The following is a 14,431-nucleotide window of genomic DNA, read 5'->3' as shown; positions in this document are numbered from 1 at the left end:
ATTCTTTTTGTTCCACAGCTGCAAGGAGCAATTGTTACTTGGTTTACTGTATTGACACTAGTACACAGGGCAGGATGTAGAACAAAACATAAAGCAGCAAATCAATAGTGAAAAATTATTATGTTTAAGAAAAGTCTGTACAATATAAATATCTGAATAGCAAAAGTGTACATTATCTGTAAATAGTGTCTTTTCCTCTAAATTAATTTCTGTTCTATTCTCAACTGGGGTTGTAGGTATGAGAAATTTTTAATTGACGACTTAGATGTAAGCTCTTGGCAAAATGGCCAAAATCCACAATTATATCTGCTTTTGAAATTAGATTCTTAGAAACCACTACTGAAAATTGGTAAATATTAATTATTGCAGGACTAGTAACATTAGTTTAAAAAACAGTTGCCAACAGGGGAATTGAAAGAAATGTTTGTGAGAGCCTGCCTGATTTTATGTTAGAGTAGGGTATTTCCAGAGAATATTCTTTTGCTTGTTTTTTACCTATGGAAACATCCTTTGACAACATTTCCTTCTTCTCCCAGGGTTACCTTGGCACAGATCTTACTAGAGATAAAGGTTAGTCAGAAGTTCTGTAACCTTCAGACACTTCTGTAGCTGATTTCATAGCTTCCATCTCACTCTGTTCTCACACTTTCCCATTTAACTTCATTCTTCATGTAGTATAGTTCAGCAATCTACTCCAAAGAGTGCTGTAAAAATAGACCTGTTGGTTTGGATTCATCCCACTATAAGCAGGAACCAAAGCTGGGAGCATGATTGCCCAAGGTTTCATTTAGATTAAATGGAGAAAGACATCTCTGGAGAGTGATCTTGAAATTTTTTTGTTAAAGCTTTTTTTCTTGTACAAGACATCTTATTTGGGAAAAAAAAGTTGAATTGTGTTAACTTTTAACTTCTGTGTCAAACTAAAATACCGAAGTTGCTTTTTTCTGTTCTTCCTCTTATTTGCTACTGCCTAATGGGTTTGTTTGGTTGGTGGGGTGTTGGTTTATTGGTCCTGGTGTTTGTTGTGGTTCTGGGGTTTTTTTGTATGGAGCAAATACCTTTCAAGTAAGAAGAAAATATAGTTTGAAGCTTGACTTCATTTCTACTTTAGTATTGTTTTTAACCTTCTGCTGAAAAATAATGATCAGCACAAGAGAAGAATTTGTCAGGAAAAAGTGTTCAAATATCTGTATTTCCATTGTCTAGAAAAGGGTTGTAGTGGAGTTTCAGTTAAAAATTGCTTGATGGTTGTTAGCTGCAACTAGCTCAAGATGTAGAAAATAAAGTTGAGAGTACTCCTTCAGTGTGAATGATTTGTACTTACAATAGTGTTTAAAAGAGCTGATGATAATCACTGTACCTCTGTCACCAGTCCCTGTGATGGAAGCTGCAGATTAATGTGTAGTGGTGTAGTGGGTTCTGTACGGGAAAAACAGATCTGTAAGGAGAGTGACGCCTGTGGGATTATGCTGCTTGGTGTTTCAAAAACAGTTTAGGTTGACAAACTTCACTGATTCAATTTTTCATTAGGTTTTAGTTAAAAAAAAAAAAGAGGATGCATATGCAAGATGCTTAAATATATAGAAATAATTTGAAGCAGAATTAAGGAAGAAAGCCTGAGAAGTTATTTTTTCCTTTTTCCACTTTTATTTATTTGTATTCCCCCATCTCTTTTTCTAATAGAGTCCTCATTGGTTTTTATTCTAATTCTCTGATCTCTTGAAGGAAGCATAATTTAGGGTAATTATGCATTAGATTAACTAGGATAGTCAGACCATCCACACTTAATGAAGACCTGCTTTTATCCAATTTTACTGCTGAGGATTGCCAAGTGATTTGCTGGAGGTCAGGCGTAAGTGTTGCCTCCCATTTTAGAACCACCCTATTTATTCGTTCATTACTGCAACAGCGAGACCATATTGTTGCTGATCTGGTTAGGCATACTGAAAACCAAGGGAAAACATAGTACTATTTATTCGTCTTAGTTACTAATTTCAACAGCACAACAGACTACAAAATTCATTCACTTAATTTAAGAATATGTTGGATTCTGAAAATGACCAAACATTTTTTTCTCTTCACAGTCTGTGTTTTGTACACACAAGCCATTGGAAACAAAGAATGGAGAGAGGTAAGATACATATTCATAGATGTATAAACTTCTTTAGTATATTTAAGGCTGGTCATTTGCTGTAGCAGAAGAGGCCATGTCACAGCCTCTTGAGTGCTGTGCTGAACAATGTAGACACTTAAAACCTAGTCATGTTAATCTCAATTTCTTTGTCGGTATTACATATTTCCATCAAAAGGGAAAACAGAGAAAATACATGAGTTTCCTGTTTTACAGTCTCCCTGAGATAAGTGAAATCAAACTTAGCTATCAATCTAGACAAAGTTTGTGGATATCAAGAGAGGAAGACACTTAAACAGTACAAGACCTGTGGAAGGATTTCAACTGTGCAGATGGTCAGTGTCAGCAAAACTAGCCCGAGTTGTGGTAGATATCAGCTTTTCCTGTGTCATGTTTGGGGGGAGTTAGGTGCTGCTGAACAAGAGTATACACCAGGCCACAAGGGAGGATATTATGCGTAGATTGGACTATGTCCTCTTAACCTATCTGTAAACACTGGAGACATATGTCTTAAGAAACGAAATCAAATACTTCTAAATTGGATATCTACAGCAGGTCCGCATTTATAGCCTGGAACTGTCTCCCTGTACGTAGCCATCTGATTTTTCTCCTTTAATGTTATTCTTTGAAAGAATTGACAGTGCTGGGGGAAGGGTAGCCGTCTTTCCAGTGATAAAATGCACTATCTAGCTGCCTTACAGAGAGGATTGGTGGAACTGTTCTTCATTGTAGATGGGCCGCTGTGTGGCCGTGCGTTCTAACAGAGCCAAGCGAGGAATGAACTATCTCACTATTTTCCCTGTAAAAGAGAGGAGGTCTGATGTCCTTGTTTTCAAAACCGATGTTTTATGCGATTACTACTGTGCAAAAATTCCAGTGGAGGGACCAGGGGCACAGAAACCAGACCTCTTCCCTCATGTTTGGTGTCCTTGCCAGAGAAACATATTTTCTGCTTTGCTGTAGTGTGGTGGATGTGGGTTTCAGTCTTGTCAAGATGACAGAATTGAATTTGTCTCCTGCTTGGAGAAAAGTTCATATAACTGGGCAATACATGAAACCCTACCTATTTGTAGTTTTTAGTTAAATTGCTGCTCTCTGTTGTTCTGAACTATGCACTAGACATATTCTCAGTATACCTACTCTATCACATTCCTCTGTGATTTGTGTGAAGAAATGTCAGTTTGAGGGCCCTAAACGGTAATTCACTAATCTTAATTAAATTGGCAGAATTAGTGGACATACACAGAGTTCTAAATGTCTCGTCTTTTCTGGTCTAGGGTTAAGAATATTTTGTCAGAAATTCTGGCATTTATTGTGGTCTAAGGTTCCTATGTAATTTTGTGAAATACTCATACTTCTCTGGTATAAGTGTTAAAATAAGTATTAACCATTTTAATAACATAATTTTCCTGAAGGTAAAATTATAACATTATCACCTTACTTAGAAAATGTTCCATGCGCTCATTTTGAGGTGATTTAGGAGATTGCTGACGGAAAGATTCCATCTGCTCTCGTTTTTAACACATCCAAGTTTGTAATGGTTGAAGTGTGTCACGACCTTATAGCTTTTTATTGTTTTCTGCCATTTTGTCTCCCTGACCAAGGCAAAACCACCTGAACAGGGCAGTGTGCAACATTATTGCTTGTGTCGCATCTTCGCACTGATTAGAGAGTATCTTGACTAGGTGATGGACTTTGGCGGGTGGTTATGGTATCATATACCAGTTTAGAAACTACAGGGGTTAAAACAGACTTTTGACATGGCAGTTTCTAGAAAATCTTATGGTTTTGTTTTTTCTTTTAAGACATAGTTATCTCTATCTTGTCTATCAGGAGAAGGTCTAGGTATAAGTATTTACAACTCAGTTGAATGTTTAAACTGTTTATAGTTAATGGGAAAAGATAACAGCCCAAGGGTAGTTGATCAGACCTAATTTGGATGTCTGCATTAGATCAGATGGATCATTCTTTAGAAATGCCTCCAAAAGTCTACACTTTTGACTACGTCAGATGTAAAGTTTGGTGAGTAGAATCCCATTCCTCGTAGCTATTATTACAGCCAAAATTCAGAGGCTGGCATGATAGAGGGGCTGAGTCAGGACTGCATATTATATATTGTGGTGTATTATATTTATACCAGTGGTAAAAAATAAGGTGGTAGGTAGAAGATTAGTTGATATATACATTAGATGGGTAATCTCATCTTTTTATTTCTAGGTTTTTTTTGCCTGCAGTGGTGAATGTGCTAATACCATGTTTTTCAATAAAATTATATATATGTGTCCATTTTTTTTCATTTAAACACTTATTTAATATTTTACTGGCTTGTAGAGGTAGAATTCACCTGAAACTGTTTGGATAAGACAAAACTGAGACAAATAATGAGCCCCTGATGATATGTGTAGACATTAAAGAATGGTGTTCAGTCATGTAACATACTTTACCTTGTTTCTGTTCCATATCCTTTTATGCATAGCTCTCTTCCTTCTTTGACAAATTACTTGCTTTTGAACACTGCAGAAAATGCTTGGGAATCATAAATACACTAAATAATTTCATAATCTCCATAATTTCCTTAGCACTCTGTTCTAGCAGTGTGCTTTTTTCCCAATTCAGCTAAGCTATTCAGATGGGTTCAATACAATAGTTAAATCAAACCCTTCATTTCATGAAGGGTAGATGTTTTCTGGGCACTGACTCCTGTTTGCCTGTCGTACAGATTCCAGTACTTTTACCCAGTGTTATTCTTGCACACCAAATCCTCAGCAAAGAATGGAAACATTTAGTTCTCAATTTAATAGGGTGTTGTTTTTCAAAAGTTTCCCTGTTTTCACTTACAGTGTGGTCATCAGGTATTTCAATTAATATAACTGGCAACAAATGCATCCTCAGAATCTGAGCTTTGTTTTTAAAATATTTACTTTCCCTTACTTTGTAAGGACACATTTGAAATATGTCTAAGTATAACTTACTGTTAATTACAGAAGCCTTAAATAATACATTGAAAAAATCTGAACATCTTCATTTCAAAGAGGGTGTTAATTCTGAAAAAAAGAGGGATCACTTTGAAGGTGAATGCTAAATAAATAATAGACATTGTAAAACGCTCAGCCAACTGCAGTTTTACTGGCTGTATCCACCAATGGTAAGTGTTAGGGAACTGCCTATGGAATGAGGCTCTGAGCCTCTGGTCCATCTACTGTAAGAAGGCATTGGATGCAAATTAAATTTGTATACCTGTCTGGAAGCCAGTTCTCTCAGTGGTCCTGATAGTGCTGATTCCCAGCTTCATGAGCTGCCAAATGATATTTTATACCCTCAGTAAATTTCCATTGTGTCTTCTAAAATTGTTCATGGCTTCCTATTCTTCAGGCTTTCCTGTTCATTAATTCTGTTGGTTTGGGTTTTTTTTTAATCTGGAGTAAATATGCCGGAGACAAGAAAAAGCATCTTTTTTGATTGAGTCATCAAGTTGAGAGAAGGCAGTTAGGCAAGGTTGCAGTGGAATCCCAAGTCAGGAAAGGTGACCAGTTTGTAAGGAAATTTAAAAACGCTGTCATGAGTTGTACCTAGTCCCTATACTGTACAGTTTATCAACAGAAAGACTTCTCCCTTTATGTGCTCACATTGCTTATTCAGCCATCCTAACTTCTATGTTGTTAATGGTTACTTTTTTTCCCTGTGTGCATATCTTGTTTCATTGATCCATATGGAATTTCATCTGCTATTTTATTGTCCAGTTACTCAGTGTGAATAATGTTGTTCTGCCAAGTCTTCATAGTTGCCTTTTATACATTTATCCTGTTTAATTCTGTATAAATCTATTTGTTTTGTACTTTATTATTTCAGTCCCTGCTCCAGATTGTTTAGGCACGTATGGTACTGCATGAGTCCATTTATGGACATCCAAGTCTATAGGAACTTGCTGAGACCTTGCTGGGAGTTTTCATCCAGCAAATTGACTGCTTATCCTCATGTTTTCTTTCCTATCTACAAATAAATCAATAAATTATTGTAATAATAAAAATAATTAATTAGTAAATTATAATTAAAGATAATTATCTTATGTCATTAATTGTTCTCCAAGGGGCAAATATCCTCCCCTTCTGTCATAAGATATTAGATAATGGTGTTCCCCAAGACTCGGTATTGCGGCCAGTTCTGTTTAATACCTTTATCAGTGATCTGGACGAGGAGATCAAGTGCACCCTCAGTAAATTTGCATATGACACCAAGTTGGGCAGGAGTTTTGATCAGCTTGAAGGTAGGAAGGCTTGGGGGACCTGGACAGGCCGGATTGATGGGCTGAGGTCATTGTATGAGGTTCAACAAGGCCAAGTGCCAGGTCCTGCACTTGGGTCACAACAGCCCCATGCTACGCTACAGGCTTGAGGAGGAGTGGCTGGAGAGCTGCCTGGTGGAAAAGGACCTAGGGGTGTTGCTCGACAGCCGGCTGAACATGAGCCAGCAGTGTGCTCAGGCAGCCAAGAAGGCCAACAGCATCCTGGCTTGTGCCAGGAACAGTGTGGCCAGCAGGAGTAGGGCACTGATTGTGTCCCTGTACTCGGCACTGGTGAGGCCGCACCTTGAGTACTGTGTTCAGTTTTGTGCCCCTCACTACAAGAAGGACATCGAGGTGCTGGAGCGTGTCCAAAGAAGGGCAACGAAGTTGGTGAAGGGTCTGGAGAGCAAGCCTGATGGGGAGAAGCTGAGGGAACTGGGATTGTTTAGCCTGGAGAAGAGGAGGCTGCAGGGAGACCTTATTGCCCTCTACAACTACCTGAAAGGTGGTTGTAGTGAGGTGGGTGTTGGTCTCTTCTCCCAAGTTACTAGCTATAGGATGAGAGGAAACGGCCTCAAGTTACACCAGGGGAGGTTTAGATTTGATATTAGGAAAAATTTCTTCAATTGAAAGGGTTGCCAAACATTGGAACAGGCTGCCCAGGGAAGTGGTTGAGTCACCATCCCTGGAGGTCTTTAAAAGACATGTAGAGGGACATGGTTTAGTGGTGGAGTTGGCAGTGATAGGTTACCGGTTGGACTCAGTAATCTTAAAGGTCTTTTCCAATGTAAATGATTCTGTGGTAATCTGATGGATTTTGTTCAAAGTGGACACTTACTCATGTGTCTAGTAGTTAAGCTTTTAACTGCAGCATCTACCAATATGATTACCATTTGAACCATAATAAGACATGGTTTTGGGTCTCCTTTGTTGATTTCAAGGGCTGTCTTAATGAAAATGAGAAAGGCTAGATGTTTTATAATCGACATTTATTGGGATTTTGGTTCTGGTTTTTTTAGGGTACTGGTGAAGTTTCTCTGGAACAATAGCTTGCATCTTCTTTAGCAGAGGGACGTGGCACAAAAAGGAATGTACTTTGTAGCAAATTAGTAGAAAAAGTTTCAGTACAAGGAAGCAAAGGATGGAGAGTATGCAAGAGGCCTATTCTGTCCCAGTTGCAAAGAAAGAATAAATTCTGCTGTTGCATGATATTCAGTTCACTGGAAAGCTTTCTGTGGCAGATATCTCAAAAGAATCAACCGTTTATGGGAATTAAGACAGTTGGAATAGAAGTACATAATCTTTTCAAGGAAGTCATGTTTCCTTTCAAAGGAAACAGTTAATGGAAAAAAGCCAAAGCACAGAAAAATTATTAATCCGTTTTGGTTTTTATGTACTTATGATTGTATGACCATCAGCTAAAAAGGGTTACACAGAAATCACCATCATGTGTACATGCAGTATACAGATTTCATGTGAGTGCCTGCATGCACGTTAGAAGAAATGTTGTGGTTTTTCTGATAAGTAATATGAGTTTATATATTAAAAACATTATTCTTCCTCTGGGACAAACACAGTGCAGAACATTTTATGACTGCTTTTTCTAGAGTGGGCTTGGCAGTTGTGAATTTTTTGTTTCCTTTTAACCCCTAATTCTGATTATTTGAGACTATTAATCATTATTATAACAGGCTCAGTTTTTTAGTACTGCATTTCTTTCTCCATGATTCAAGTTTCTTATTTATTCTGTTCACATGTAGTGAAGGTAGATTACAAACTCTGAGAAGAGGATTATCTTTTGTTCTGTGTTCATATACCATTTTGTGCAGTGAGCTGGAGGTTCCAGAGCCATTTATATCAGAGCCAAGAACCTAGTGATAGTTCAAACCATTTTTCAGTTCCTTAGTTGCCAGAATTGTAAAATAATACTAAGTTCTGACTGTTCACATTTCAAGAAAGATGTTTAAAAGACAGAAGACTAGAGAGAAAAGTACTGAAAGATTAAGTAACATATTCTACACTGAAAAACTTAAGCTCAAACTATTGTCCTAATGAAAGAGTGAATTAAGGATAATTGTAATCAGCTATAAATATTAACAGTAAGAATATAAATTTCATAACGGAAAACATTTCTGTCTAACAAAGGTATAGAAAGATCAAAAAGATGGAAAAGAAAGTGAAATAAAAAACCGGCAAGAAACAAGAACTTATTTTTCAGAATGGGGGTGATTTATTATTGGAACAACTTGATTGCAATTGTGGTAAAACACTGCAAATTTTAAAAAACAAGAAAAGAGAGCTTACTAGATATTATTCTCAAGTTCACTCACAGTCAAAACTGAAGCGAGAATTAATTCAGAGAATTCATATAGAAGGTGGTTAGCAGAGGGTTGAGTTAGAACCTCAGAATTACAATAGTTGCTGTGTTACGATGTTTGATATTGGACTTAACCAACTTGCTTGTCTTTTATAACTCTGATATTAAAATGAAGGTTATGATTTTTCATTAACGTCATAGCCCCTCAGGCTGAATCACTAGATTGAGATGCTATAAAAATTAAAATGACTAAATAAATTTTAAAAACCCACTTTTATCAGGAGAGCTTGTATTATGAGGTGACAAAGTTTCTCCATCTCAGGAAATCCAGAAAAGGGACTCTGTTCTTGATTTTCTTTGAACATTTATTGCCCTTTAAATAGTTAAATTGATTCTGTTACTCTCCTGAATAACATTTCTAAAAGTATTTGCTTGTTAGCCATGTTAAGATTTTAGCTTTGCACAACTGTTAGTGGGGAAACTAGGCCATGTGGAGAACTAATTAATTAGCAGCTATGTTATTAGTTGTGAGTGACTGGATTATAGAAATAACCTGTTCTGCTTAAAAAAGGCTACAGGTAATTGGGAAAACAGATTTAAAAAGATGATGCTTCATTTGGCTTAGAGTGTAGACCGGTGATTTTTAGAGGCCAGCATTTTAGTGTCATCTGTAAGATAAATTTTAATAATAGTTTGTCAGTTAAGTGAGGAGTTATATTAGGTTAATGTGAAGAAATAATTTGTGTGGACCTTGGAAAAAAGTAAACAGATCAAAAACCTGAAACCTCAATTAAAAAAAAAAAGGTAATTTAAAATAATTTAAGGAAAAGTTAGCAGTGCCACTGAATTCAGTCTCTTGAGTTTTGTAACAATTTCAGTGTAACTGATGAGAGATAAAGGTAGGAATGTGTATAATTTTATATATGTTCGATAAATAGCAGTGTAGTGGGCATTCCGTTAGGCCTTCTCTGGTCTCAGTGTGATTTAATCATTAGCATATTGCGTATTTATCTTCTTTACTGATACGCTTCTGTCATGCATATTAAATCAGAAAGATTTTGGAAGTGTAACATGGTTATAGTGTAAGGTGAAATATTTTTACTGAAAAAAGCAGATTTGAAGGGATGGAATGTACTTATAAATTTACGATATTTTACTGTCTTAAAAAATTATAACTGACAGCCGCCATATTATAACTTTTTTCCTTTTGAAGTAACTCTTCCTTTGATTCATACATAGTTCTGTTTCTAATGAAACTATAAAACTTAAAAACCTGAGATATGAAATATGACAGAATCATGGAATAATTTAGGTAAAAGGAACCTTTGTGTTATGCAGCCTCCTACTCACCTGCTGTGTCTGGTTCATCCTGCTGATATATGCAAAGCCATCTTCAAAGTTAGGCTGGGTTGCTCAGGGACTTTCCCAGCTAAGGTTTGAAATTCTCTAATGGCAGAGACTGCGCAACTTTCCAAGTGACCCATTCCGGTGCTTAATCACAGAATGGTAGGGTTTGGAAGGGACCTCTGGAGATCATCTTTTCCAACCCTCCTGCTGGAGCAGGCACACCCAGAGCAGGGCCACAGGAACTCGTCCAGGCGGGGTTTGAATGTCTCCAGGGAAGGGACCCCACAGCCTCCCTGGGCAGCCTGTGCCACTGCTCTGCCACCCTCACAGGAATGATGTTTTTTCTCATGTTTAGCCTTGTTCTGTCATTGGGCACTACTGAATAGAGTCTAGTCCCTTTGTCCTGACACCCACCTTTTATAAGTACTGATGAGATCCCCCCTCAGTCTTCTCTTCTCCAGGCTAAACAAACCCAAGTCTCTCAGCCTTTCCTCATAAGAGAGATGCTCCAGTCCCCTGATCATCTTCATAGGTCTCCGCTGGACTTGCGCAAGAAGTTTCCTATCCTTCTTGAACTGGGGGGCCCCAAAACTGGACACAGTACTCCAGATGTGGTCTCACTAGGGCAGAGTAGGGGGGGAGGATAACCTCTCTCAATCTGCTGGCCACACTCCTTTTAATGCACCCGAGGACACCGTTGGCCTTCTTGGCCACAAGGGCACATTGCTGGCCCATGGTCACCTTGTTGCCCACCAGCACTCCCAGGTCCTTCTCAACAGAGCTGCTTTCCAGTAGTTCAGCCCCCAACCTGTACTGGTGCATGGGGTTGTTCCTCCCCAGGTGCAGGACCTTGCACTTGCTTTTGTTGAATTTCAGGAGGTTCCCCTCAGCCCAGCTCTCCAGCCTGTCCAGGTCAAATCACTCACTCCGGAAGAGTGTTTCCCTATAACCCCTCATAATTTCCTTTGTTGCAACTTTTGACTATTGCATCTTGTCCTTTTGTTGTGACCTCTGTGAGCTGTCTGGCCCAGTCTTCTCTAACACTTCTTAGGAGGTGGAGGATGGTACTGGAAATAGATCTTCCCCAAAGCTCTTCAAGCTGAACAAACTGAGCTCCATCATCTTTTCCTCAAGTTGTGTACTCCAGCCTGCTGGTTGTTCTGGGTTTTTTTTTTCAGGGTCCATTTAACCATAAAGTAACCATAAATTAACCACAGCTCATACCCCACCACTCAGTCCCCAGTACCAGTACAGGTCTTCAAATTTGTCTTTATTGAACTTTGTATGAGAGTTCACAAGGCTGGATAAGTGAGCTGCCTTTGTTGTCTGGGATTGGTGTCTGTGTCCCCCTCCAGTCACAATCATTTTAGGGTATGTAGGAACAAAGTGAAACAGTGTTTTCCTTTACCTAGCTATGTGCCTGAATCTTGATTTTTCATGCACTTTTAGAAGTTGTCACAACCCCAGTCCCTTAGTACTTTCCACCTGAGTGAAATGGAGAGTTTTTTGAATGTGCAAGCCCAACATCCTATGCTGCATTAGGGGCAGCCCTGCCAACGGGTCAAGGGGGGTGATCCTTGCTCTTAGGGCCGGTGAGACCATAGCTGGAGTGCTGTGTCAAGTGCTGAGCTCCCCTGTATGAGAAAGACAGGGACATACTAGAGTGGGTCTGGCAAAGGGCCACTAAGATGTTAAAGGTACTGGAGCATCTCTCATGAGGAGAGGCTGAGGGAGCAGGGATTGTTCCACCTGGAGAAGAGAAGGCTTACATTTTATCCATGTTTTCAAATACCTGATGTGAGGCAGCAAAGATGACAGAGGTGGATTATCCTCAGCTGTATCCAAAGGAAGGACAAGAGTCAATGGGTGCAAATTGAAATACAGAAAATTCTATTTAAACATAAGAAAAAAACCCTTTTTACTGTGAAGGTGATCTTATACTGGAACAGGTTGCCCAGGGGGTTTGCAGAGTCTCTATCTTTGGACATACTCAAAACCTGACTGGACAGCCTGCTCTAGGTGATCCTGTTTTGAGAAGGAAGATGGAACTGGGCAATCTCCTGAAGTCCCTTCCAACCTCAAGTATTCTGTGATTCTCGTCTGGTTTTGTTAGCCATTAATTTCCTTTTCCTCTGAATGGCTTTTCCAAAATTAAGTATATCCTCCTATTGTGCAAACTGCCTTTACTATTTCAAAAAGGATCACGCTGTCAGAAAATGATCTGTTTATGAAGGTGTCAGACCAGATGTTTGTCAAGAGAGGTATTAGTGCCCCAAATGGACTCTTTTGACAAGTTATCCTCTGAGCTCACTTAATTGTTTTGGGTTTGTGCCTTTCAAATTAGATGATGACTTTGGCAGCAGAAATTAAACTTTCTTAGGCTACAGCTCCCTGTAGTCTTTGTTTCTCTGTCTTCCATGTATATAGAAGTATAGGTCCCATATGACTGAAGATCCTCTTACTCTTCTTCAAGCTTGTCCTAATCTGAGGATTTAAAGAACTTCAATAACCTTTCTTTTCCTGCCTCGTGATTAAGGAGTCTTCCAGTACAATTTGCTGCTTGAATCTGCACAGGCTCTGAGACATTTTCATAGATATCTTTGTATATGTGTGTCTGATTCTGTTGGACATAGCATGAGAGACTACCAGAACTTAATATGTGTTCTTTGCTTGCTTGCTGTGCCTTTGGTAGCTTTGCCAGTTACAATGCAGTCATCCTTGGACCTTCTTTTTGAAGGCCCAGAGTCCTTTGCTTCTAGAATGGGTCAGTGTTCATCACATTCCAGCACTAAGGGTAAACCTCTTTATGCAGCTGATTCCAGTCTTTGAGGGAATTTGGACAGTTTGCTGTAAGAGTGCAAATGGAAGAAATAGGACACTTGAGGGGAAAAAAATACAAAGATGAGATATATTCCTGTTCAGAACTGCAAAATGGATGGTCCTTATGTCCCCATTGTTTTCATTTCTCACCCTGGTCTGATGAACTGCTGTTTACTGGCTGTGCCTGAGAGTAGCTTCTCATTTTCAGTGCATACCTTCAAACAGTACTAAATGCTTGGATATTGCTGCATATTTCATTTTATCAGCCATTCCAGCTTTCAGTTTTTCCTGGCTCCAATATTGTTGAATGTTATAAAGCATGCAGCTGACAGGGGAAGATTTTATTTATAAACATTGAGATTTATTTGACCTGGAAACTGATTGGAGACTTTGAATGTACATAAAATTTGAACGCTGCTATTCAGAGGGGAAAGAAAGGCCTTTTAGCCCAGGCAAGTATTCCAGCCATACTTATTCCCATAGGAATGCCAACTTTCTACCACTGCTATTATTTCTCATTGATTAATAGTTGGCCATAGTAGTCACCAGTGTTGGTTCAAGAGTGTTTTGTACAGCACTCTGCCTATCAACTTTATCCCAACATTTCAGAGAATACCTTGAATCATTTATTGAAGAGACTGACTTTTTTCATCCAAAACAAAAATTAGGAGTAAAATTATTTGTTCATGTTCTTATATTTTTCCAGGATCATGTGCATCCTGTGCTAGTCCTCTCTTAAGAGACTCAGGGATTTTATTTTGAATATCTAGTATCTTCATCACTCTGGAGAACTTGTGGAGGTTCCTCCTGTCCATGCCTGTATAATGCTTACGCCCTTCATAGCTATTGCTTTGGCTTAGGAGAGCTGAAGAAATACAGTGATTGCTAATGAGTAAACTTGATTTCTAAACAATTTGTGCCTTAGGACATATTCAGAAGCCTTCTTGCAGGGGATATCAAGCTTCTAAGAAATTATGTAAAGTCTTGGCAATGGAGTATGCTAATTGACACTATATGTTAAATATTCTTTGCCGTTTATTTGGAGATGGTATCGTTCGTTGGGAAGATAGTATTGCTTCTCTGTCTTTTATAGGAAGTGCTGGAATATGGAGATCTCTGAATAAGACTGTCCCAGTTGAACATCTCACAGCGTAGCAAAAGTGAAGGTACCAAACAGGATTCAAGCACACTCTGTAAAGATGCAAATCACCACTCTGTCACTTCTGAGGATTGTTCCTTTTCCTGAGACTTTATAGAGCTGTTCCTTGAAGATGTGTTAACTTTTGTTAACATTTTATTGTAGCTGAGACCTTTGGGTGGGTAGTTGCTTTTTGCAAAGCAGTCATCCTCTTGGATACAGGCCTACTTCTCCAGGTGACCTGTGTGAATGAGCAATGCTTTCAGTCAGTCTCCTGTGGTTTGAATGCGTGTGCACACACAGTCATTCAAAGGAGATAAAAGAGTTGCTGACAGTAATGGAGTTTCTTTAAAGCACAAAAATAATGTGGTTGGAGTTCTTTACCATTTTATTTCA

At 38.6% G+C, this 14,431-nt stretch overlaps 1 protein-coding gene across 5 annotated transcripts in view; it reads left to right on the top strand.

The window, feature by feature from the left end:
* The window catches only part of CPNE8 (copine 8), a 115,069-nt gene that overhangs the window by 19,814 nt on the left and 80,824 nt on the right, over positions 1–14,431 (top strand). For 4 of the 5 annotated variants that reach the window (XM_075081324.1, XM_075081321.1, XM_075081322.1 and 1 more), the window contains exon 3: positions 2,085–2,131. Coding sequence is in view for 3 of the 5 variants with exons in the window: in XM_075081321.1 (XP_074937422.1) it covers positions 2,085–2,131 (47 nt within the window). In the remaining 2 variants the exon portion in view is untranslated. Of the gene's footprint in view, positions 1–2,084; positions 2,132–13,990; positions 14,064–14,431 lie in introns of all 5 variants that reach the window. The other variant, XM_075081323.1, reaches the window with a different exon arrangement.

This window comes from Phalacrocorax aristotelis, chromosome 1 (assembly GCF_949628215.1).
Source record: "Phalacrocorax aristotelis chromosome 1, bGulAri2.1, whole genome shotgun sequence".
Classification (NCBI taxonomy): domain Eukaryota; kingdom Metazoa; phylum Chordata; class Aves; order Suliformes; family Phalacrocoracidae; genus Phalacrocorax; species Phalacrocorax aristotelis.
The sequence above is the reverse complement of the archived record's forward strand: the minus strand, read 5'-3'. Positions and strand labels throughout refer to the sequence as shown.